The sequence below is a fragment of the Callospermophilus lateralis genome, chromosome 6, assembly GCF_048772815.1.
Source record: "Callospermophilus lateralis isolate mCalLat2 chromosome 6, mCalLat2.hap1, whole genome shotgun sequence".
Classification (NCBI taxonomy): Eukaryota; Metazoa; Chordata; class Mammalia; order Rodentia; family Sciuridae; genus Callospermophilus; species Callospermophilus lateralis.
In genome coordinates, this window is record NC_135310.1 from 123,440,504 (window position 1) to 123,465,471 (window position 24,968).

The window sequence follows — 24,968 nt, forward strand, 5'->3', positions numbered from 1 at the left end:
GAAGTTAAGCACACTGAGCTTTTGTGCTGGTGGTGTCTGCTGACTGGGCCAGTGCCTGGGAGCCTCTCAGGGCTGGAGGGCAAAGGCTACAGTTAAAGGGTGCAAAAGGGACATAGGGGGCAACAGGGATCCCTTGTGTTGGGATGGGCCCAAAAGGCTATCCTTTAAGAATCTGTCAGCAGTTCTTCTGTGGGTTACAGCTGTGCTTTAACATATGTGATCCAGAGAATCTGAATAGCGAAAAGTGCATTAAGGTGTTATTTCCCACACTCTTACTTTAAACATTTTTTTATTTTAATTTTTTTAAAGTAATCAAGACCTTTATTTATTTTATCTATCTATCTGTCTGTCTATCTATCTATCTATCTATCTATCTATCTATCATCTATCTATCTATATGTGGTGCTGAGAATCAAACCCAGGGCCTTTACACGTGCTGGGCAAGCACTCTACCACTAAGCCACAACCACAGCCCCCAGCACTCTTGTTTTTTTTTTTTTTTTCGTTAGCATTTCATAAGCTAAATTTCTTTATTTTGTTCTCTAGACACTTATAGGAAGAGAGCTTTTTAAAGATCTGTTGCTCAAAGTTAAGCAGATGCAAACTGAAGAGAGGTCCCCTGTCCCCTCGAAAGAGACAGTGATATACTGGTTGGTGGCGTGTTTCTGGTTCCCTGACAGTTTTTTTCTTTTCAGTTAGGTTGTCCTAGAAGAGGCAGAAGGAGATGCCAGATGGTGAAAAATAGGTTTATGGCACCAAAATAGTGTTGTGTTTATTAAAAACTAAGCTAGTATTGAACTCTGAGGAAGAGTGTCCACATTTAGCATGAATCTTGGCGTGTCTGACCCTCCCACAGGGAAAACCCTGTCTTCTGCAGGGCAGGGCTGCCTGCATAAGATCCCCAGCACTCTTGTTAAGCATTATAATTGAGAATCTCCTCAATGTTTTCAAGGGAGAAAATAAATAAATATAGAAGGGTTTGAACAGAGATATTGAACTCTCATAATTTGCAAATGATAATATATTGAATTCATAAAGTCCCAAATTATTACAAATTCTTGGAATTAATAACATAGTTTCCTATGGTTGCTAGATTAATGTATCTATTTCAATGTTTTATATTCCAGAAGTGAACAGAGTATAAATTTAACAAGAAATCATTGACATAGTAAGAATACATTTTATATACTTCTAGAATGATATCTACAATTTTTCCTCCAAATAGCAAATGGGGTATTTTAACAAACTTTCTAAGTAATTAGAGTAGATAGTTAACTAACTGAAGACAATTGCCAAGATCTGGCTTGTGATTCAATATTTCAATGGCATTAATTTCCAAAAATGTTTCAAGAATTCTAATCAACCTCAATCAAATATCCACTAGGCATTGTGTGGCACTTGGTTAGGGGATTCTAAGCCTTATATAGAAATATACATGAATAATAGCCAAGACACCTTCAAAAAAGAAGAATAAGGGACTGTATTCTCTTAGTAGATATCAAGACTTACATTGCAGTTATCATAAGCAGAGAGTAGGGTGTTGATACAGAGATAGACAAATAGATTTGTGAGTAGAAAGACACAAACCAAACAATACACATGAAGATATTATGAGACTACTGTGTGTGTGTGTGTGTGTGTGAGAGAGAGAGAGAGAGAGAGAGAGAGAGAGAGAGAGATACAAACTGGCACTATATGTAATATAGTGATATCTGAGATATCTACACAGCAGACTAAGATATTTCCTGGCTCTAGAGTGTTGATATATAATATTGATAACATTAGAGATTGATGGGTAAAGAACAAATTTTGAAGAAATGATTTTAGGGCAATTGGTTACCCGTATGGAAAAAAATGGAATTGTATTTATCTCTTCCAAAATATTAATTAACATGGTAGACTACCTTCACTACCTTAGCAAAGGGAAATGTTTTTCATCCAAGTTACAATAAAACATTTACTCTAAGGGAAATGGGATAAAATTAAAGATATTAAATTTGAGATTCCAGATCATTTGGACATTTTCCATTCCTAGTGGACAATGGTAATGACTAAATGTCCTTCAGCAAAATCTCATTAAGAAGAATATACCTTGGAATGCATTATACGGATCTTTCTTAAAGACACCTAACCTTCTATTCAAAGGATGGTATCTGACATATAAATTGGCTTTGGTTGGAACTGGGGAAGAGTTCAGAAGACATGGGATTATCCAGAACACTTAGCAGTTCTTACACCTACATGTGTCAAGTGGCACATAAACTCCTTGATGAGGAGAGTGTCCTCCCAGCACTCTGAGGAGATAAGGTGAGGAGGGAGTTGGGCAGGTTATATGTAATCTTTACATACCACATTCCCATTTCTCTGAGCCACTGTAGATGCCTCCCTCTACAATTTATCTGAGGTATCTGCATAGCAGACTAGGATATTTCCTGGCTCTAGAGTTTGCTTCAATTCCTAGCTGGTTTTGATTCACACCCAACAGTGAGACTCTCTGCTCTGAGCCACTGCTTCTTCCATTGGCTGCTCATTGGAATCCCCTGGAGAGTTTCACAGACAGCATTGGTACTTGGATTACTCTTCTGGTGAATGAGATTGAAGGGTATAATTTGTGATCCTGGCCTGGGGCTATTTAAGGCTATCCCAGGTGACTCAAAGTGAAGATGAGTTTGAGAAGCACATGTTGTCTGACTATATTCATATGTCATTCTGGAAGAAGAAAATCTACACGAACAGAAAACAGATTTAGATGGTTATCAAGAGTTGTATAGGAGAGTGATAAACAAGATTCAAGAGAAAATTTTGGGATGAAGATCTGTTCTATGCAGAACAGATGTAATACGTTTTGGATGTATTAGGGTGTTACAGTTTGAATCTTAAATGGCCACCAAAAGCTCATGTGTTTAAAGGCTTGGTCTCCAGTTGACAGCACTTTTGGGAGGTGGTGGAAATTTTAGGAACTGGGACTTGGGACCTAGTTGAAGGAAGTAGGTAAGTATGTGGGAGTATCATTGAAGGGTAGATATTGTCCCCAGCACTTGTTGCATGTTCTCTCCTCTCTCTCTCTCTTTCTCAAGGAAACTCTAAACACACACACACACACACACACACACACACACACCTTCTGTAAGTAAAACTTTTATACTCAATAATATCACAAATTTAACTGTGGCCAGGGTGTATGTGTTTCATTTTTAGGTCATTGACACCAAGAAAGAGTAATCCTCATTAACTTGTGGCTGTCCTAATCTAGTAATTAGACATTTTCTGGTCTAGTTTCTTGTTCACCAGTGAGAAGAAGGAGCTGCATTTGTGGTCAGTTCTGGTCTTCTGGGAGATCCTTCCTTTCTTTCTGGATTAAATCTCTGTGTTAATTCATGCATGTTTCCTCCCCTCTACTCAAGAATCTTTCGAGATAACTAGAGTGTAAAGATTCAGAAATTCTTATCCTATCTGGCAGGATTCCACTTTCAAAGATGACAGATCAGCTTGTTTCAAACCAACCCATCCCCCCAGGAACAATGGTGAATTGGTCAGTAGGTAAAAACATCCACATGAAGGCACTGGAGAGTGATCAAGCCTCTGAGACCAGAGTTTAGACAGAGGAAAACCCCAGGTATGTGAGCACTACATTTGACAACTCTCTGCTTCAAAGTATATGTCAAGTTCAGGCTGGTAGCTGGGAGCCTGGGAAGCAGAGTGGGATTTTCAGAAGATTTCACCGGTAGAGAAATTTAACATTGGAGAATACAGTTTTACAGAATGAAAATGAATGAACTATTGTTATAGCAAAAAAAGTGGATGACCTCACCAAAAACAAACAAATTTGAGCAAAATAAGGGTGTATGGAATCATTTGGAGAAGCCCATAGAATGAAGGCTCTCACAAGTGATTTGTCTGACAACAGAGATTATCCCAAGAGATTTTTCTAATCTGCAGCTTGCGACTGCAGACATACAAGCACAGCAAGTAGCACAAAGACAGCTAGTAGTTTATGGAACACTTGCCTGATGCTCTCTTTTGCAAATCCAATCCAAGGAAGCAGCCTGGTATTTTAGGGTAACAAGTTTACCTGGTATCTGCCAATGCTACAGCCACCTGCCCATCAGAGCTCACCAGCCCCTATGTAGTGCTACAAGTGCCCAGGAACTTTCCTTCACATGATTTATGTAACTTTCCCCCAAATTCCTCAAGTGTATCCTTTGATTTTCCAATAAACAAGACACCAACATGGTCTGCATGTGTCCAAAAGGTCAATTCTATTCTGTGCTGATTCTCAAAAAAAACCAAAAAACCCTGTTGCTTGAGATTTGTCATTCTATTGTATTTGACTTCAAACCAGACACAAAAGAGTAGATTCTCTGTGATTCCATGTGCATAAATTTTTAAAAACAGACCAAAGTAATTTATGGCATTTTAAGACAGGAAGGCAGCTACTTGGGTGAAGGAAAGATAGTGCCCAGAAAAAGATGGAGAAAGGCTTCTGATCTGTGTCTGGGCTGGGAGTGGTTTCAAGTGCAGAAACTAACACTGAATTGTGAATAGAGAACTTTTATCTGCATATTTTAATTTAATTTTTAAGTTTATGTAAACAACTTGGAGGGCTGTGAAATGCTTGAAATGCTTGAAACTCTCAATAGAAAACAGGCTGAAGCCAGGTACGGTGGTGCTGGCCCGTAGTCCCAGCACCTGGGGAGGCTGAGGTGAGTCACTTGAGCCTAGGAGTTTGAGGACAGGTGAACAACATAGTGGGAACAAGGTCCAATGAAAAGAAAAGATAGAGGGGAAAAAAAGAAAAGAAAAAGAAAGAGTCAAAGGCTGTCAAAAGCTGTTTAGACCAATGACACAGCAGGGAGAAGAGGCCCCAGGCCTCCTGGTGGATTTTGCATTAAAGCTTTGTTTCATTGTATGTATTTTATTCTATAAGAAAATAAAAATTGATCAAACAAGAAAATATTTTAAAATACACAAAACATAAAGGTGTAAAACTACCTTTTGTTTCCACTGGAGGATCCTGGTTAACCTGGTAGATGAGTTGGGCTTGGGTGTGAAGGGGCCTCTGGGGCTGTGCTGCCCAGAGACCCTGCTGTCTACCTAGTCATTTCTATCTGGGTGCGCACACAAAACTACACAGCCACAGTCTTCCATGATGAGTTATTTTGAATCTTGTATTTGGAAACTTATTATAGTTGATCAGCAACTTTGTCTGAGACTTCAAACACTTCTTCAACACTGTTTGTGCCAACTGTACACTATTTCATTATTTTAAAGAACATAAGCAGTCCTCTTCTGTATCTCTGTTTTTTCTTTTTGTTGGTTTTGTTTTGCTTTGTTTGTGGTTGTAGAGGTTGAAGCCAGAACCTGGATAATGCTAAACACATGCTCTACTGTAGAGTTATATTCCCAGCCCTCTTTTGTATCTTTTCTTCCCCTTATTGTAAATAATGTCTGATTATACCATCTAATATCTAAAGATTCTTCTGTATTTTGGGTTTTTGTTTTAAGATCAAGAATTTGTTGAATAGGAATAAGATAAATGACAAGGATATATATATATATATATATATATATATATATATATATATATATATATATAGTTGAATTGCTTCTCAAAGCATTGTAGTAACATATTCATCCAAGAACAGTTGACTGTTTCTATAGGCATGGATTGTGTTGGCTTTCAGTGTCCTATATGTATCATAAAAAGCCACTGGGTGAGGGCCTTAGTTCCCATGGGCAGGTCCTGGCTTCTGCTTCAGGTACAGTTTCTGGTTATATATACACTTAGAGTCAAACAAAGGATAAGAATTAAAATGTGAAGCCAACATCTACCAAATAATAAAGTACATGTTAAAGCCTGGGATCACTGTGTACTGCTGAATGAAGAGGGAACCTCAGGGGGCCCTGAGATGTAGGGACTGTTGGGCTGCAGTCCCAAATAGAGAGGTCCTTTCTACCCCAGACCTCTTACCTTCCAGGTAAGAGCAGTCCCCAGGGAGATTGCTTAGCAATAGCATCCTGTTGAGATAGGGTGAGGAGGGTGAGGAGACTACAAGAGCCTGCTCTAACCTCAGCCTAGGAGAGATGTCACCAGGGAAATGGGGGGAGAGGGTGATGCCAGACAGCAAGTTGTGACACTTGTGGGCTTTGATGGAAGAGTAGAGGCATCCTGTGTTAAAATCAGCAGATGCAGCAGCTGTGGGTTGGCTGGGGTCAGGCACAATATTTAGGAAGAAGCCTTTACAGTATTCTAGAATGAAGGTAGATGAAAGTCTGGACCAAGGTAGTGACTGTGAAGCTCTAAAAGAGTTTCAGGAGCTGATTGGAGAAGCCAGAGAGGCAGAGGAAAGGGTCAATTAGTAGAGACAAAGGATGATGATACAGTTAAGAGAAGTAGGAAAAATGCATGGGGAGAGATCTATAGTGGTGGAAAGGTGTACAGTGGGCTTATAGACCTTTCTGATTTGAGGGTCAAATGGGCCCAGTGTTGCAGATGCCCCAGGAAGTCTGGTTGGTGTTGGAATGGTCCATGGGGAACAGCCTGATGGGGCTCATGAGTTGCCCTGGGAGAGCTAGGGCAGTTGCAGGATATGGCCAGAGGAAAAGCAGACCTGGTTGTGTCTTGGAGTCAGTGGCAGAAGGAGCAGATTAGAATGGCTGAAACATCTAAGGGCCTGAGTGATTTTAGGGCAGAAAGTGCTTCTGAGAACAGAGGTGGCTGAAATCTGCAGAGTTCTTGTAATCTTGTTATTGGTGACATTGCCAGCAAGGCTATACTTGATCGAGGGCAATGTGCTGGGAAAGTAACAAGGCTTGACTCTTCTGGAAGTGTGCCATAAAAGGAACAAGGTTGAGCTAGCTATATGAGGTGGGGTGCTGCAGGAGCTTGGGGAGACCCATGCTTCTCTGTAGGCAGAGATTCAACTAGGTTCATAGTGATGTGGGAGTGCTTCTAAGGTTGGGCCACAACACTTGCTCAGAATCTGACCTTACAGCATTCACCTAGCTGCCCTTATTTGTGCGTCTAATCTACCTGGGGAATCCTAAATCACAGGCACTTTTCTGGACATTGAGGCTGGTACAACCCAGTGAATATTTCCCAGTGTCTTTGGAATAGTTTAGCCTTTGATCTGTGCTTTAAGAGAATTTCCATTTAAGTGTAGCTCCTCCCTCTCTGTTCCTTATTGGTCTTTTTTTCCCCTCAAGCTGTGAACTTTATTGTGCTCTCAGTATCACAAATGATCCCCAAACTATTGTTCAGATAATGAGTAATGCAAATTATCAAACAGCATTATCTGTATATATACACTGAAATATGCAAACATATAAAGAGTTATTTCTAAAAAAAACCTTGAAATTCAAATATTTACTGGAGAAATTTGAAATTTTGTAAAATCAAGAGTTTCTGCAATAAAAATATTCATGTTTTAGTTTCAAGCTTAAAGATTAAGATTTTATTACTATGAAGGACAGAGTACTTAAGCTTATCTCTATTGAAACATTATATAAAAACAGACCAAATAATCCTGTAGTGTATTTGGATTGAACAGAATCTTCAACAGAGATTTAAAAAAATATTTTAGAATTTTAATCTCACAAATGATACTTATTTAATAAGAACAAAAGATCCAGTAAACAAAGTAACAACAACAACCAAAACAAACAAACAAACAAACAAAAAAACCAAAAAAAAAAAACCCAAAAAACAAAGAACATAGTTTGAAGTCTGTTTCTAATCTCTATTCCCAATGCTTTGAGCCTTCCCTTTTCATATCTGTGAATTATCTTTGGATCCTTCTTGGGCTGGAGAACCTGGCTCTGTCTTGACAGGGCTGAGGCTCACTGTCACCCCCAGTGTAGCCTGGCCTTCAGCTACACATCTGGCCCTGAGGGGACAGGCTGCTTCTCTGTGTAGGTGGAGTAGACTTGGCAGTCATGCCTGTACCCAAAGGTTCCTTCCATGCTTTGCAGCCCAGCCTGCTTCAGTCCCCGCCTCCTAGTCAGTTCTCTCTAGTGATTGGTCTTGAGTCTGAATCAGACTTCTGATGGCTGTCCTTGGGTGTGTGCTCATTGAGCAAAACCCCAAAGACGCTATACTCCCTAAGATCTAGGAGGGAGGCAAACGCACTAAGGGTCTGAACCCTGTCATGCTGCTCCTGGCTGGCTCCGCAATTTTTGCATCTCTGGGTGCCTCCGCTGGTGAGTGCGCTCATTGTGAGTCTTCAGAAAGGTCTGGCGAATCCAGGTGGGCAGCAGTTTCCAGGGAGCATCTACCCCTCCCAGCTGGCTCTGGAGGTGGTGCAGCGGGTGCGGGGCTGGACCAGGTCCACTTGCCACAAAACTTCAAGGCCGCTTTTCAGGGCACATCCCACCACCATCTCCAGCATCTGGATCTGTGCTGCACTTTGCTTCCCTCCCTCCCGTCTGGGCCCTGCTCTTTCTTTTCCAACATTCTGGTTTTTAGGACCCCCGGAGCCACGGTCTGCCTTCCAGTTTGCACTTAGATATTCAAGTACCCCTGGAGGTCTGCCTTTCATGGGGCCCCCTGTTAGCAGTGATGGAGACAGTTTCCAGCCCCTCTCCCCCACCTGTCGTCTTCCTGGAGTCAGCAGTGTGTTCTCACTGGAGTGCTCAGTACCTGGAGTTAGGGGTCTGCCTTTCTTCCTGCCAGGAGCTGATAGGGGCATCCCAGCCTCCCACTGCTTTTCTGTCGCTGCCCCACACAGACTGAGGGAGGTTGGAAGCTGAGGACTTCTGGGCCAAGAGATTCTTCCTGTGACTTCTCTCATCTCCACCCTCAAGGTCCCCTGGCCTCCTGCTGCCTGGGCAAGGGAGGGTCTTTTCCCTCCTGCAGCCCCTTTACACTAATATGAACTCCAGTGTTCTCACCAGCTCTCTCCAACCTCCTCAGCTGCCTGTCTCACACACCCACCCTGTCTTTCCTGTTGCCCTCCCCCTCCCTGCTCTCCCCTCCTGGTTGAAGTTCTCTGATCTATTTTGGGAAGTCTGCCCCTATCTCACCTCCCTCCTCACTGCAGGTCCTTCCTCCTTCCCTGAGTCATTGCCTACAAGGAGCTGTACCCAATGCTGCTGTAGACAACACTACTCTACTGACCCTTCCCAGGCCCAAACTTAGCTTTTTTTTTTTTTTTTTTTTAAGATTTTTGTTAACTGTTTATTTATTTTTGTTAACACATAGTTGTATATAATTGTGATGTTTTGAAACATGTACACATTTTATAATGATCAAATCAAAATGATTAGCATATTGATCAGCTCAAATATTTATCATTTCCTTGTGATCAGATCATTCAAAATCCTCTCATTTAGCTATTTTGCAACATACACTATATTATTATGTAATGTAGTTATCTTGCTGTGCTATAGAATGACACAGAAGCCATTCCATCTTGAAATTTTGTACCTTTTGACCAGTGTCTCCCCTCTTCTAGCTACTCTCCACTGGTCCTATCCAGCATTCCTTCTGCTTGCTCCAGTTTCTACATAAAAGTGAGATCATTTATGTATCTGTTTTATTCTCACTAATGCCCTCAGGTTTATCTATATTGTCATGAATGACACAATTTCCTGGTTTTTAGGGTTCCCCCCTTTTTAAAATAAATATAGTAGGTACTAATCTCAGGGTCTGTGTCTGCTAGGCAATCCCTATGTCCCTGAGCTCCATCCTCAGCCCTAATTTCTGTTTGTGAGAAAGATGTATAAATAGCTGAGAAGAAAGTGTATTCTACTATTGTTGTTTAATTTGAAACAAATTATCATTGATAATTCGACTTCTTCTTTTCCTATTTTTATACCTTTGATTTTATTCTCTTGCCTATTTGCTCTATCTAGAATTTCTAGTAGTACATTGAATCTGAGTGATGAGTGTAGACATCCTTTACTTGTTCTAGATTTTCATGGAAATGCTTTCAGTTTTCCCCCATTCACTATGATGTTGGCTTTGGATTTGTTGTATGGAGCCTTTATGATATTGAAGTAAATTCCTTTTGTGCCTACTTTTCTCATTTTCTTTATCATGAATGGGTGTCAAGTTTTGTTGAAGGCTTTCTTTGCATCTATTGAGATGAGTATGTGATTTTTGTCCTTAGTTCTACTTATGTGGTATATTGCATGTATTGATTTGCGAATACTAATCCATCTTGCATCACTTCAATAAATCCATCTTTGTTGTGATGTACAATCATCTTATTATGTTATCATTATGTTGGTGAATATAATTTGCTAATATTTTAAAAGAATTTTTGCATCTAAGTTCATCAGAGATATTGATCCATAGTGATATTGGTTTTGGTCTGATGGTGATACTGGCTCATAGAATGAATTTGAAGTATTCATTCTCACTCTATTTTTGGAACAATTTGAGGAGCATTGGTGTGCATTCTCCTTTAACATTCTGGTAGAGTGCTTGTCTCCTACATACAAGGCCCTCAGTACAATTTCCAGGACTATACCCTCCACCCACTGCCCCCCTAAAATAGTCAAAACCTATCAATTTCTTTCTCATTTTCCAATGTATTAGAGTATAAGTTTTCAAAACTGATCCTAATAATCCTCTGGATTTCTGTGTTATCTGTAATGATTTCTCCTTTTTCATTTACAGTTTGATTAATTTGGGTCTTCTCTCTTTTTGTTTTGATTGTTTGGCTAGGGGATTTTCAATCTCACAAACAGACCATATATTAGGTGACAAAGCAACCCGTACCAAATAATTTCTCCTAGCACCCATTAATCATCAAAAGTATATTGGTTAATCTCCACGTGTTTTTATAGATTCTCTAGAAGTCTGTTAAGTCCATTTGATTTTATATATATATATATATATATTTTTTTTTTTTTTTGTTCAATGAGTCTTTACAAACTTAGGTTTAGATGACATACCTATTGGTGAGAGGTGTGTTGAAATCAACAAGTATTACTGTACTGGGGCCTGAGTCATGTGTGTAGTGACTATTTTGTATAATTAGGGGCACCATCTTTAGGGTTCTAAATATTATGATAGTTATTTTTTCTTTTTGAATTGATCTCTTTACCACTATGAAGTGACCTTTATCTCTTCTGATTAATTTTGGTTTGAGGTCTGGGTGTTGAGTGTGAGATTATAAACTTATGCTTTTTTTGTGGGGGCTCCATTGGCATGGTATATCCTTTTCCATCCTTTCACTTTCAGCCTGTGGCTGTCTTTGTATGGTAATCCTCTTACAACAACATGTAGTTGGGTCTTGTTTTTTTAATCTATTCTGCAAGCCTATGTTTTTTAATTGGTGAGGCGAGACCATTTACATTTGATGTTATACAGAGAGATATCTGTTAACGCCTGCCATTTTGATTTATTTCTAATGTTTAATTTGTCCTATTTTCATTTGCTTGGCAACTCTTCAAACGAGACTTATCCATTTGTGAACTTTGGAGTTGGTTTTTATATTATGCTGATATTTCTTCTATATGAATTATTGGTTTAAGCATCTTCTATAGTACCATCTGAGTACCCATGAATTCTTTTTGTTTCTTCTTACCTTGGAACATTTTTATTCCCACTTAGATTCAGAAGGAGAGCTTTGCTGTATATAGCCATCTTGGCTGACAGTTATTTTCTTTCAGAGCTTGGAGCACATCATTCAAAGCCTTCCTGGATTTTAGTGTTTGAGCTAAGAAATCAGATGTAATTCTGATAGACTTGCCTTTAAATGTGATGTGACATTTTTCCCAGAGGCTTTTACCATTTTATCCTTGCTCTGTATGTTAGGCATTTTAATTATTATGTGTTCTGTAGAGGTTCCTTTTTGATGTTGTCTGTTTGGAGTTTTCATTGCCTCCTGTACTAGATGTCCTCTTATTCTCATGTTTTGGAAATTTTTCTGTTATTTCTCTGAAGACATTATCCATACCATTAGCCTGCCTCTCATAACCCTCTTCAATTCCAAGGATTCTTAAATTTGCCTCTCAATGTTGTCCCAGAGTTTATATATTCTGGTCACATTACTTATTCTTGTTATTATTGTCTGAATGTACAAGGCCTGCCACTTGGACCTCAAACTCTGAGATTCTGTCTTCAGCATGGACTACTCTACTAGAAAGACTTTCAACTGAAGATTGTATTTGACTTATTTTTTTTTTCATTTCTAAGATTTCTCTTGGTTCTTTTTCAATATCTCTTAAATCCTTATTGAACTTCTCCTTCTACCCTTCAGTGACTTCCTGAATTTCTTCTGTTTTTTGTGTGTGTATTGTCTAGAAATTCTTTGATTATTTTAATAATCATTCCTCTGAATTCTTATTCTGATATTTCATTCACTCAAATATCCTTAGAGTCATTTTCTGGAGAACTATGAATTTAGGTGTTGTGTTAGCTTGAGTTTTTGTAGTTCTTGTGTTCCTCTGTTGGGTTTTATGCATCTTTTGAGATGAATTCTCTTTTGCTCTTATGTTTGGGCCTTTTTAGGGCACAACCTTTTCTTGCCACAGTGGCCTAGAGCACTCTAATTTGAGAACCCTCAGCAGGATGGTACCCACAGACTTTGTTTTCACTCTCTTTTTGCTGTAGGAGTGGATGCCCAGGAGTGGGAACCAAGGGCCCCCTGAATCATTCCCATATAGCATCTGATGTTTAGTTGGATTCTTTTCTCTTCTCTTATTTGGGCTAGATATTGCTGAAGTTAGTGTGATTAATTTGTATGTGTAGCAAGATACACTATTTCTTGTTTTTGTTTTTTTGTTTTGTTTTGTTTTGGTACCAGGGGATTGAACCTAGGAGCACTCAGCCACTGAGACACATCCCCAGCCCTTTTTTGTATTTTATTGAGAGACAGGGTCTCAATTGAGTTGCTTTGTGCCTCACTTTTGCTGAGGCTGTCTTTGAACTTACGATCCTCCTTCCTCAGCCTCCCAAGCTGGGATTAGAGGTGTGCCCAGCTTAAGATATGCTGTTTCTTGGATGGGTTTATTTCAGTAATAGAGTGTCTATTCTGTGAATGGTGGTATCCCTGTAGATTCCCAGGACTTCACAGAAAAAGGAAACCAAAAATCTCAACAACTGAAACAAACAATATACAGCATTAAAATCAATACATGGTGCACATATACAACACTAATTACCACAAAATCAGGAATAGTTAGGTCAGGAATTTACAACAACAATAATACACATATTCATGAACTAGTTCTGGCATTAAAATAAACAACAGGTTTCAACTATGCCAGCCACAGAACTAATCATTGCAACAGCATGAATGTTGTGAGCAGGAGTTGTATAAATTAGGTATTTTACAAAATGGTGAAAATATTGTTCAATAAGAGAGAAGAAAATGTGATAGGATAGTAAAGGAAAGTTTAGAATGTTCAAAATGTTAACAGAGGAAATATAGAAGAGATGTAGCAGGTGATGGCTGTAAAGAAGAATGAGTAAAATAAATGGGAATAAAGTACAGGGAGAGAGAGAACAGGAGAATTTGGCTGTTATTGAGAGAAGAGAGGAGAAAAAGAGAAACAAGAGGCATAAACAAACAAAAACAAAATAATACCTAAATAAAAACTACCCTATCACCCAAAAGATAAGAGAAAATAACTACCATTTAAAAAATGCTAATATGAGACAAAAGGAAACAAATATTAATGGGTATATGCATTCATGAAATAATCAGCACATCAAGACCACCAAAAAAATAGTTCTTAATGAAAAATTAGACAGACAGTGTGGTGCACAACTGTAATCCCATTGGCTTGGGAAGCTGGGGCAGTAAGTTCGTGAGTTCAAAGCCAGCTTCAGCAAGTGGGGCCCTAAGCAGATCAGTGAGACCTTGTCTCTACATAAAATACAAAATAAGGCTGGGAATGTGGCTCAGTGGTTGACTGTCCCTGCATTCAATTCCCAGTACCCCCATTCTCTATCAATAACAAAGAAAGAAAGAAAAAGAAAAGAATTTCTCTACTGAGGTAGTCAAACTGCTAACGAGGATGATGGTCACTGGCTTTGTCCAACTGTCCCACTTTCCATTTCTTCTTCAGCTGTACGAAGAAAGAGACTAAGCTCTGGGAGTTATTAACCCCTTCCTCTTTTTCTATTGCTCACAAAATTGCCAGGAGGAGTGGTCTAAAACTGAAGCTTATTGAAATAGCTCAGCTTCTTCCCAGTGTAAGGGGTGATGGAATGGGAAGGACTGTTGACTGGAGTTTTCTCCAACAGACCAGACTGATGCACTCCCAGGGTGAGGCTGCTACAGAGTTCCAACTGGGGAGAGCTGGTGGCTGTGGCTTGGGTCTGTTCAGGCCTTGGGAACTTGGTTGGATGGTATCTGCTCTGGAGAGATTAGATCAACACACTTCTATGGTCAGGAAGATGCAGATCTCTGCTGGGAGTCTGGATCTCTGGAGCTTCCCAAGACCTCTACTTGTGGGGCAGGAGAGCCAACCCTACACAGGTCTCACACACTCAGCTGCCCACAAATATGGCCTTCCCAGGATTAGTCCCTGAGTGTGCTCATCCCCCCTCACTGAGAAGCAGCCTCCTGTTCAGATTCCCAACCCTTTCAGGGAGGTTATGTGAGCCACCAGACTCAATGGAACAGTGAGTTGCACTTTTCTCTGACTTTAGTCCCCCTGAGCAAAGTACTGTCTATGCCTGTTTCACTAATTGTTTTAGGTGCAATCTGGGCCACACTATAGGTGCTTTTCTGGACCTTATGATGATATTGTTAGGATCTCCTGGGCTCTGGCAGCAGCAAGCTGAAGCATGGCCTCCACAAAATGATTGCCACCTGAGCTGTCAGCTTGCCAGTTGAGAAACACAGAGCTCTTTTCAAATACCCGTTCACCTTGCAAACCTCTGGATCAGCTGAATACATAAGCTTTTCTGATCTCCATATTTTTCTGTGCCAAATGTGCTTTTCTCTGTGTTTTTTTGTCACCCCTCTCCTCTGTGGTGAACTAGCGCCACCTAACAACCAGCTTAGTTTCAATGTATGTCTCCTACTATGTTTAATGCACTTGAATTTCTAAGCCTCTAAGAGCCTCTGACTGTCCTTTGAATTTCAGTGAATTTCCTCTTTCACCCACCTCACCTGAGAAGCAGTACTCCTACTGCTTGAATCCCAAACCACAGAGCAACTGGAAATGCAGAACAGCCTCTAATACACCATGTTGAATGTCTCTTCTTTGGCCATATTTTGTTGGGTCATTTAGTTTGTTATTGGGAAGTTTGAATTCCTTGTATATTTTGGATAGTCACGCCTTGTTTGAAGTACAATTTGTAAATACTCTCCCAATGTGTGAGTTGTCTCTTCACCCTCGTTTTCTGTGCTCTGAAAAAGAATTTTAGTTGAAAGCTATCCAATTGTTCTATTTTTGCTCTGGTGGCCTGTGCTTTGAGGATCGTAGCTGAGAAAGTTCTGTCCTGACCCATGTCAGGGACTTTGCTCCTATGTTTTCTTCTGTCAATTTCATAGTTTCAAGTAGGATTTTTTTTGGAAGGTTTGTTGCTCTTCTGCTCAGGTTGGTCTTGAACTCATGTGCTCTTCTTGCATCAATCTCTCGGGTAACTGGAACTATGGGCCAGCTCTATCATCCACTGCTTCAGGTCTTACATTTAAATCTTCAATGCATTTTGAGTTTTATTCTTATATAAGGGCTGACATAAGGATCTATTCCCATTCTTATGTTTGTGAATACCTCATTTTCTCAACAGTTTTTTTTTTTTGAGATACCCATCTCCCATATTGAATACTCGACACCTTTGTCAAAAATCCATGCACTATACATGTGTGAGTTTATTTCTGAGTTCTCTTCTATTGGTCATACCATTTGTTTTGATGCTGATACCATGCTGTTTTATTTACTGTAGTTCTGTAATCTATGCTGAAATCTGGCATTGTCCTTTTTGGTCTATATTGCATTGTTTTTTGGGGGGTCTCTTTTAGTTAGCTACTTTTTGCTGCTGTGAACAAAAGACCTGCAGAACAATTTTAGAAGAGGAAAGATTTATTTTGAGCTCATGGTTTCAGAGGTCTCCTCCATAGATTGCTGGCTCCATTCCACCAGGCCCGAGGAAAGGCAGGATATCATGGCAGCTGACTGAGGTAAAGGAAAGCAGCTCAGGACACGGTACCAGGGAGCAGAGAGAGTGAGCTCCACCCAACAAGGATAAATGTTCCCAATGACCCACCTCCACCAGTGGCACTCTACCTGCCTCAGTTACCACCCTGTTAACACCTTCTGGGAATTAATACACCGATTATGTTAAGACTCTCATAACACAATCATCTCACCTCTAAACTTTCTTGCATTATCTCACATATGAGCTTTTGGGAGACACCTCCTATCTAAACCATAACTGGGTCTTTTATGGTTCCCTATGAATTTTAGAAAAAAATTTTTCCATTTCTATGTGGAATGAAATTAGAATTTTGAGAAACCTAACTTTTTTGCTCTTTTATTTTCCTTTTTTCATTTTTGTGGTGCTGGGATTAAACCCATGACCTCAAGCATGCCAGGCAAGTGCTCTGCCACTGAGCTACACTCCCAGCCTGATGACCCTAAGTTTCTGGTGGAGCCTTCTGTCCTTGGGTCTTCTCTTCATCCCCACTGCTCCGAGTCATCCCCCGGAGGAATCTTGGTGCTGACATTGGCCTTTAGCACAGTGCAGAGCTTACCTTGACCTCCCTGCTCTTCTCAGCCCTGCATCCTCTTTCCCCCTATAGTGTAGGCATCTCCTTCTTGATGGACCTTAGACTGCTTTCATCTAAACCCTCACCCTTTCAAGGCTTCCATACTCCACCCTACTCTCTTTCCCTGGTCCCTCTGTATCTCTCCACTGTGGGACCTTTTCCTGCACACACTGCCTGCTGAGCTACCCTGAGCCCTCACCAACTTCCATCTGTCACAAGCCCCCTCTGGTGGGAACTTTGCAATCACTACAGCCACTCTCATCTGCCTTCATCCAAAACAACACCCCTGTCCTCACCCTAACCCAAGTTCTCCTAGGGTCACCTGTATGCCATGTTCACCCTGCATACTCCAGCTCATTCCTTGCCCAGACCACTAATCTCTTTGCCCTTCTTATCTCCCCTCCCCATCATACCAGAAGAAGGCTCTTGGTCCACCTACCTCTTGACCTTCCCCCTTCTTCTGGTTCCTTTACCTCAGAGGACTTTGGCTCCCTTCACCATGCATCCAAAATCTGTGTTTTGCTTACTCAGTTGTTCCTGCTGTTCCCTTACTCTGTCCTCTCCCAGCACCAGCTTCCGCCTGGAGTGTTTTTCATTTGGTTATTCATTTCTTTGTTCTGGTCATTGGACCTAAGGCCTCAACCATGCCCTCCCCCACTGAGCAACCCCTCAACCACCTGTAGTGATTTTCTAACCTGGTGCTTTTTTGGGGTGTGACCAGCTCCCACCACCCCCTCCCATTCTGAAGGGCCTCCCCCAGGTTGTGCAACTTGTCCACCTGCCTTGATTCTCTCTGTTCAGGCCTACACCTCTTTCTTCTTTCTGATTCTACATCAATCTGTAGTACACTGCCCTGATTTCTGTTTGGTGTTTAACTGTGGTAAAATAGACATAGTGTACAGTTTAAAATTTGAACCATTTTAAGTGTACAATTCAGTGGCATTTAATGTGTTCACATTTTTGTGGAAACTGAAACTCTGTACCCATTAAACAGTAAGGATCCATCCTCCCCACCCCAGTCCCTGTCATCTTTCTGCAGCATTCTACATTCTGTCTCTATGAATTTGGCTCCCAAAGTGCAGTCATTCAGAATTTGTCCTTTCATGACTGTCTTCTTCACTTAGCATAATGTCCTCATGATCATCCGTGGTGTAGCAATTGTCAGAATGTCCTTTGTTTTTAATGCTGAATAATATCAATTTTGCAAAAAAGCCATATTTTGATTAGATGCTCCTCAGTTGATAGATACTGGGGTTACTTCTATCTTTTGGCATTTGGAAACATTGCTGCTATGAATTTATACCTACAAATATCTCTGCACTTACCTGCCTTCACTACTTTTGTGTTTATATCCAGAAATAGAATTACTGGATCATTTGGAAAGTATCCTTTGAGCATTTGGAGGAACCACCATCCAATTTTTATAACAGCTGCTCCATTGTATATATAGGAAGCAGTGCACCCGTGCTGCGGTTTTCTATGTACTTAGGAACTTGTTTGTTCTGCATTCTTTTTTTCTAAGCAGTAGCCATCCTCATGGGTCCAAAGTGGAATCTTATTGTGCTTTTATTTTCATTTCCCTAATGACTGCTAATGTTGAGCATCTCTTCAAGTGCTCATTGGCTATTTGTATAACCCCTTAGGGAACTGGCCTTTTCCAGTTCTGAATAGGTTGAAAGATTTTATATGGTTGAGTTGTTGAGATTCTTTTTTGTTTGCTTGTATGTGGAGCTGGGATCAATCTCAGACATTGCACATGGCTAGTCAAGTGCCCCACAACTGAGCTAATCTAAGACCGGGAGTTCTTCATATGTTCTAAATGTTCACCTCTTATTAGATATGTGACTTGCAAATATCTTTTCCCATCCTGCAGGTCATCATTTCTGTGCATATCCTTTGATATATTGAAGTTTTTATGTTTTTAATTTGGATGAGTCCAATTTATTAATTATTTTTCTATAGTGTCTGTGATTTTTGTGTCATATCATTGAAAATGTGATCAAATCCTTTGTTGTGAAGATTATTGCAAACACATTTTCCATTATGTGTGTGTTTGTGTGTGTGTATATGTATGTGTATATATATATATATATATATATATATATATATATATATATATATATGAAATGTATGTGTGTGTGTATGTATGTATGTGTATGTATGTATGTGTGTGTATATATATATATATATATATATATATATATATATATATATATATTTGAAAGTGAGAGTTGAACCCAGGATCTCTCACATGCCAGTAAGCCATCTACCTCTGAGCTACCCCCAGGCCTTTTCAATATCTTATTTTGAGACAAGGTCTCACTAAGGTGCCAGTTTGGCCTGGAACTAGCATTCATCTGCCTTAGTTTCCTGAGTGGCTAGAATTATAGGCATGCATCACCACGTCCAGTTGCCAATGTGTTTTCTTCTAAGACTATTTGGTTTTATAGTTTACTTTTCATTTTGAGTTTGTGTGTGTGTGTGTGTATGTGTGTGTACACACTCATACACTCTTAAGTATTGAACCCAGGCACTTGCACATGCTAGGCAAGCACTCTATCATTGAGCTACATCCCCAGTTCTGAGTAAATATCTGTATGTGAGTAAGTAAAGGGTCCAAATTTGTTGTTTACATTTGGAAATCCATTTTTTCCAGCACCATCTATTGAAAAGATGTATCAGTTCTTTGGAAACCCTGCCACCTGTGTAGTTCCAGCAGATGCTAGCTGGATCTCCCCAATCTTTGGCTTCAAGATGCTGATCTTTTATTTGGACCCAGCCCATTGTTTCACATTCCTTTAGGGTACAACAGCACTCAACACTTTTGGGGTCACAATCCTCACTCCCACTGCCTTCCCTGCCTGCCCCACCTTATCTATGAGAAGTCTGTGCAGAGGCAGCACACCCCTCTGGGCACCTGCCTTTCCACATACCTCTTGACCTGCTACTCCTCTTTGCCTTGCAGGCCAACCTCTCCATTTTTTTTTTTTTTTTTGATACCAGGGATTGAACTCAGGGGCATTCCACCACTGAGCCATGTCCTCAGACTTTTTTGTGTGTTTTAATTAGAGACAGGATCTCACTGTGTTGCTTACTGCCTCACTTTTCTAAGGCTGGCTTTGAACTTGCAATTCTCCTGCCTCAGCCTCCCAAGCCACTGGCATTACAGTCGTGTGCCACAGTGCCCAGCTCCAGTCTTTCCTTTCAAATATTCCCTATCTTAAAAAGTCTGTGGCCTTATCTTGGGCCCTGACCTACATGCCTGCCCCTCTCCATTTCCCCTTTCTCCATCCCTCACTTCCCCTCTCCTTCCTCTTTACTTTCCTTCTGCATTGTATTGGGAACCTTTCTTCTGTCCCTTTGTCTGTGTGTATTTGCTGCCTCCTCAGGTGCTCAGGACAGCAGAGCCTTTGTGGTGAGCATTGATGAGCACTTGTTCACAGGTAGAAGGGTCATCTGTTGCTTCCTCTTCCACAGGGACCCACAGTCTTCACTATAACCTCACAGTGAGGTCCCAAGGTGGATTAGTGCAATCAAGGTCCTTTGCTGATGGTTATTGGGACCATCAGCTCGTCCTTCACTATGATAGTGACAATAAAGAAAATACAAAGCCCCAGGGGCCATGGGCAAAAAACCCCTTGGGAACTGAGAGCTGGAACACAGAGATCCAGGACGTGGTAGAACGCAACGAGAATCTAAAAGCAACCCTGGCACAAATCAATGCCCAGCAGGAGCAGAAAGGAGGTGAGTGGGAGTGGGAGCAAGGGTGACATGAGCTTTCTCCTGGGAGACTGGTGGCAAAGAGCCGGGACCTGTGTCTTCTCACTGCAGTTGACTGGGGAGGGCAAGCAATGGGCTCCCTGAAGCTCAGCACATGGGACACTGAGGAGAGTTAGTTTGGGGTCTTCTGTGGGCTGGAATTTCAACTTGGTGGGAAGGGAGGCGGAGGGGCCAGGGGATGGAGAAGTGACTGGTGGGTGGGGGCAGGGTCTCATTTCCTCCAGGAGACTTGGGGCTGCAAGATTCTAGAGAACAACCACATCAGGGGCTTCTGGAATTTCCACTATGATGGGGAGCCCTTCCTCTCCTACCACCCAGAGACACGCAGCTGGACAGTGGAGCCATCCTCAGCTCAAACCTTGGCTATGGGAGTCAAGAATTCCTGGGATGCAGATGGCTTTCAAAGCAAGGATTACCAGGCCCACGTGCATGGAGAGCTTTGTGGAAGACTCAGGAGCTATGTAGTCTCCTGGAAGGGCTCCTCCTTCTCCTCTGGAGCCTCTACCCAGGGGACCTTATGTGAGTTTTTTTTTAGTGTGTGTTGTGGTATTTCCTGTCCTGTCACACCACTAGATAGAGACAGGAGGGTGCATGTGCTCAGGCACTAGTGAGACCCACCTGCACATCTGCCTGCCTGCCTGCTATCATAGAGACGTCCAACCTGGCTCCACAACCCTGGACCTCCCCAGAATGCCTAGAATGATCTCAAAAACCAGGAGTCCCTGAAACAGCCTCTCCTCAACTTCAATGTGTGGGAGTGAGAATGGAAGGCCACAAGCCAGAGGCCCATCCTCCTACTAGTTAGAGGACACAGGCCCCAGGATGAGAACAGACTTTCACAGCCTGGGTTCAGTGAGGTTTTTGACCAGAATCAGAAGAGTGGAGAAGACCAGCCCTGTTCCATCCCTTATAGGGGAGCAACTTTTGGTCACATGCCTGACTGACTTTGCTCTTTCTTCTCTAGTGTCCCCAGCAGTGAATGTGACCTATGGTGAAGCCCCAGAGGACACCATCAACATGACATGTGGGGCTTTCAGCTTTTATCCGCAGAATATCTCTGTGACCTGCCTTCAGGATGGGAAACCACTGAGCCTGGGCACCCAGCAGTCTTGGGGTGTTTTTCCCTATGGGAATGGGACCTACCAGACTTGGGTGTCCATTAGGATTCCCAGAGGTCAAGAGCAGAGGATCTGCTGCTATGTGGGATACAGAGGGAACAACGGCACTGGCTATGTGTCCTGTGGTGAGCCTGGGCATTCCTGCCGGAGTTTCCAACCAGGTGAGTCAGTGACCATGGGTGGTGAGAGGGGAGAAGCCTTGAGACTGGGGTACCCAGAGTGTAACAAGCCTGCTTTCAGGGACTGCACTGCTGCTGGAGAGCCAATGGCCACCTTTGTGGTGGTGGCTACTGTTATTTCTGGGATTATTTTCTTGTATTCCTTCGTGCAAGAAGAGGAGGACATCAGCTGAAGAGTGTTCAGGTGAGAAAATCATTCAGTGGCTGAAGATGGCAGGGCCTGTCTGGGATGTAGGGCCCCTCATGCCTCCTGCTGCTCAGAGAGCAGTGGGGTTGAGCAGCCTTTGTAAGAGGGGATGGAGGTCTGTGAATCTGTGAGGGGATGGAAGCCATGCCTCCAGCTACACCCCTTAGTGGTGCCCAAAGCCAGGGCTGTCAACTCCTTCACTGTCCAGTGGTAGCCTCTTCTGGCTGCAGGGTGAGGAGTGAGCAGCATGGGTGCCATGGCTCCTGCTCTGTCCTTGTCTCTCTCTCAGGCCCTGCTGGCTTGTCCATGGGGCTGTGTTGGGAATGGTGGGCTGATTGGTGTGGGCTAGATTATCATGGCCTCCGGGGGACACAGAATAAATGAGTCATGATCTTTGGGTGCTTAGAAATAGAAGAAGAATCTCATGAGAGGTGATATCTCTGGTCCCATCCTGTCTGCCTTGCTCTCTGCCAGCCTCTCCAGGTGTCACGAGCAAACAAGAAAAAGACTGACATTGCCAGAGTCCCACCAGTGCAGGCCCTGGGAGGCCCGTATACAGCAGGCCTGTGGCTCTGCAGCACAGGCGCCTCCTTTGTTCTGTGTGCAGCACCTCCGCCCCCCCTCAGGAGCTGCCTCCTCAATATGTCCTCTGGGGCACTCAGGCTTCCCAGTCCCCACCACACAGCTCTTCCTCCTAGTGGCCTTGCAGTTGACATGGACAGGAGAATAGCTGATGACCTGACCATCTGGAGAAAGAGACCAGTCCATTTGGGGACAGAAGTGGTCATTTTCTCTGATGTCAGGAATTTTCCCAGGTAGCCCCTAGGGGTGTTGGTCCCCACAGGCTAGGGCAGACTGCCCCACAGCAGGGTCCCTCCAGGTGACTCCACTAGTAGGCCAGGCAACTGTGCACTCTGCTGCTCTCACCTGTGGCCTCTCCAGCAGGGGGAGCAAGGGGAATGTTAGTTCTACTTTCCTCTGGTCAGAAATGTTAGCTTGGAATATCACTAGGGCTGTGCCCAAGAAAAGAGTGGGAAAGGCCTGTTGTTTATTTGCGCAAATTTCTACTTTAAATGTTGACCCTCAGGATGTTCCCAGTTTCAGCTCTATGATGTGAATAGCAGTTCTCCAGTGCCCGTGTGGTAATGTGCAGTAATTACCAGTGCCCAAGTGGAGATCACTCTATAGGAGAGCCCCGGGTGGGAGACCTGGAGTATGGCCATGGCAATCCCAGGGTGCAGAGGGCGGGCCAACAATCCACACTGCTGGATCTCAGGAAACCTCCTAATCTGCTTTGGGAAGAAGACCCATGTGGCCTGTTAGGGTTGTGACCTATGTGAGTCCTTGATGGAGTGGAGGTATTGAGTCCAGGGAAGCCTCAGGAAAAAGGAAGACCACACCAGTAGGAGGAAGCAAAAGTGCAGATTGAGAGCCTGGGCAGGTGCAGAGGGTCAGTGATCCTGAGTGTCCTCTGCATGGGCTGTTGTAGGCAGGGGAGCAGCAGATCATGTGGCACATGTGTTTGTCCAGGCTGGGTCTGTCTGCTGGTGCCCCTGGGCTTCCTGGTGGACTTTCTAGTTAGGAGCTCCTGGCTCAGGGAGAGAGGGATGCTGAGCTGCAGATGGGGCAGGCCCTGCTGGGTCAGCACCTGCTTCTGCAGGGGAGGAGGCCTGGGAACTAAGGGGGAGAAAGGTTTTGTGTGAGCCTGGTGCCCAGTGTAGTAAGAGCAGGAGCCGCTCTCTCTGGGAGGCCACTACTATCCCTGGAGGAGGGGGCACTGGGCTTCATTTCCTTGTCTTGACCTGGAATCCTGCAGCCCTTTCACTCCCTTCCGTGGTGGAAATAGACAGATGCTGCTGCTGCTGGAGACGCAGAGGAGCCTGATGAGGGCAGGAAAATGGGATGGGAGGGAGAAAAAGTCAGGGCATTTACTTCCCTCAGAGAAGGGCCAAATCTGATTTGAACTGAGGAGACAGAGATCCCAATGGCATAGAGCAATATTCTACGACCAAGTGAACACTGACTCGTTTCCCTCCTTCCCCAGAACTCGTGAGCTTAAAAGTCCTGGATCAGCAGCAGAGGGCACCAAGTGACCACACTGGATCCACACAGCTGGGGTGTCAGCCTCTGCTGAGAGCTCCTGAGGCTTCCTAGGAAGTACAGAGGGGGCAGCCCTGCACTGACCAGCACTTTCCCTCTTGGTGCCTCGGTTACCTCATCTCTACCATGTGGAACCACATGTTTACTAACTGTTGGCGCTGGGGAACATATGTGAGGGGCTTACTACAGCCCAGTACAGCTCTACTGTACTAGGTAGCCTCAATATTTTATTATGTTTTCACATATAATTTATATAAATTATGATATTTTAACAAGTGAGATTTATTTGTAGTTGTCCTTGTTCTGTCTCCTCCCAAGAAACCTGAAATACTGGCTTTCCTTGACTGTTGAGGGCCCTTCAAGCCCTCTGTGACCCTCTGTCTTACCTCCTATCTGGATAGGTTTACACTCCACATTTTTAAATGCTATTAAATATGACATATATCTGGTCAGTGTTTTACTTTATCTTCTGGGAAGGGACAGCATGAAAGGGTCTGTGAAAATGACATGTTTGTCTCCATGTTTGACACAGAGTTCCTAAACCTACCCTGTGGTACTCCCAAGTTTCCAATTAGAAAAAGCCACCTCAACAACAGGCATGGTCTCCAGGGTGGTTTCTGTGGGTGCTTTGTGGTAGGAAGACCAAGCAGAAGCCACCAGAACTACCTCCTCCTAGGCAAATAATACTGCACTCCTGGATGGATGGCAGAGATTAATGACTTAAAAATTACCCCATTCAGCCCACCTGTTTGGCCTGTGCAGAAAGTGGGGGACCATGGTGATTGCTGTAAACTTATCTGGGTGGTGACTCCAATTGTAACTGCTGTATTAGACAAAGTTTTATTGTTCGAGCAAAGTAACATGCACCCTGGTACCTGATGTGGTGCGCAACGTCTTTTATTACATTACTGTTCAAGAGGTCCACCAG

General features: G+C 42.7%; 1 protein-coding gene across 7 annotated transcripts in view; it reads left to right on the plus strand.

Moving 5' to 3' along the window:
- LOC143401468 (MHC class I polypeptide-related sequence B-like) overlaps positions 1 to 24,319 on the plus strand; it is a 36,205-nt gene extending 11,886 nt beyond the window's left edge. For 4 of the 7 annotated variants that reach the window (XM_076858984.1, XM_076858985.1, XM_076858987.1 and 1 more), the window contains exons 3-7: positions 20,154 to 20,420; positions 20,664 to 20,975; positions 21,421 to 21,735; positions 21,815 to 21,937; positions 23,985 to 24,319. In XM_076858984.1, coding sequence (XP_076715099.1) covers positions 20,154 to 20,420; positions 20,664 to 20,975; positions 21,421 to 21,735; positions 21,815 to 21,937; positions 23,985 to 24,094 — 1,127 coding nt within the window. In that variant the 3' untranslated portion in view covers positions 24,095 to 24,319. The remainder of the gene's footprint in view (positions 1 to 20,153; positions 20,421 to 20,663; positions 20,976 to 21,420; positions 21,736 to 21,814; positions 21,938 to 23,984) is intronic. The other 3 variants (XM_076858988.1, XM_076858989.1, XM_076858990.1) reach the window with 3 other exon arrangements.
- The last annotated feature ends 649 nt before the right edge of the window (positions 24,320 to 24,968 follow it).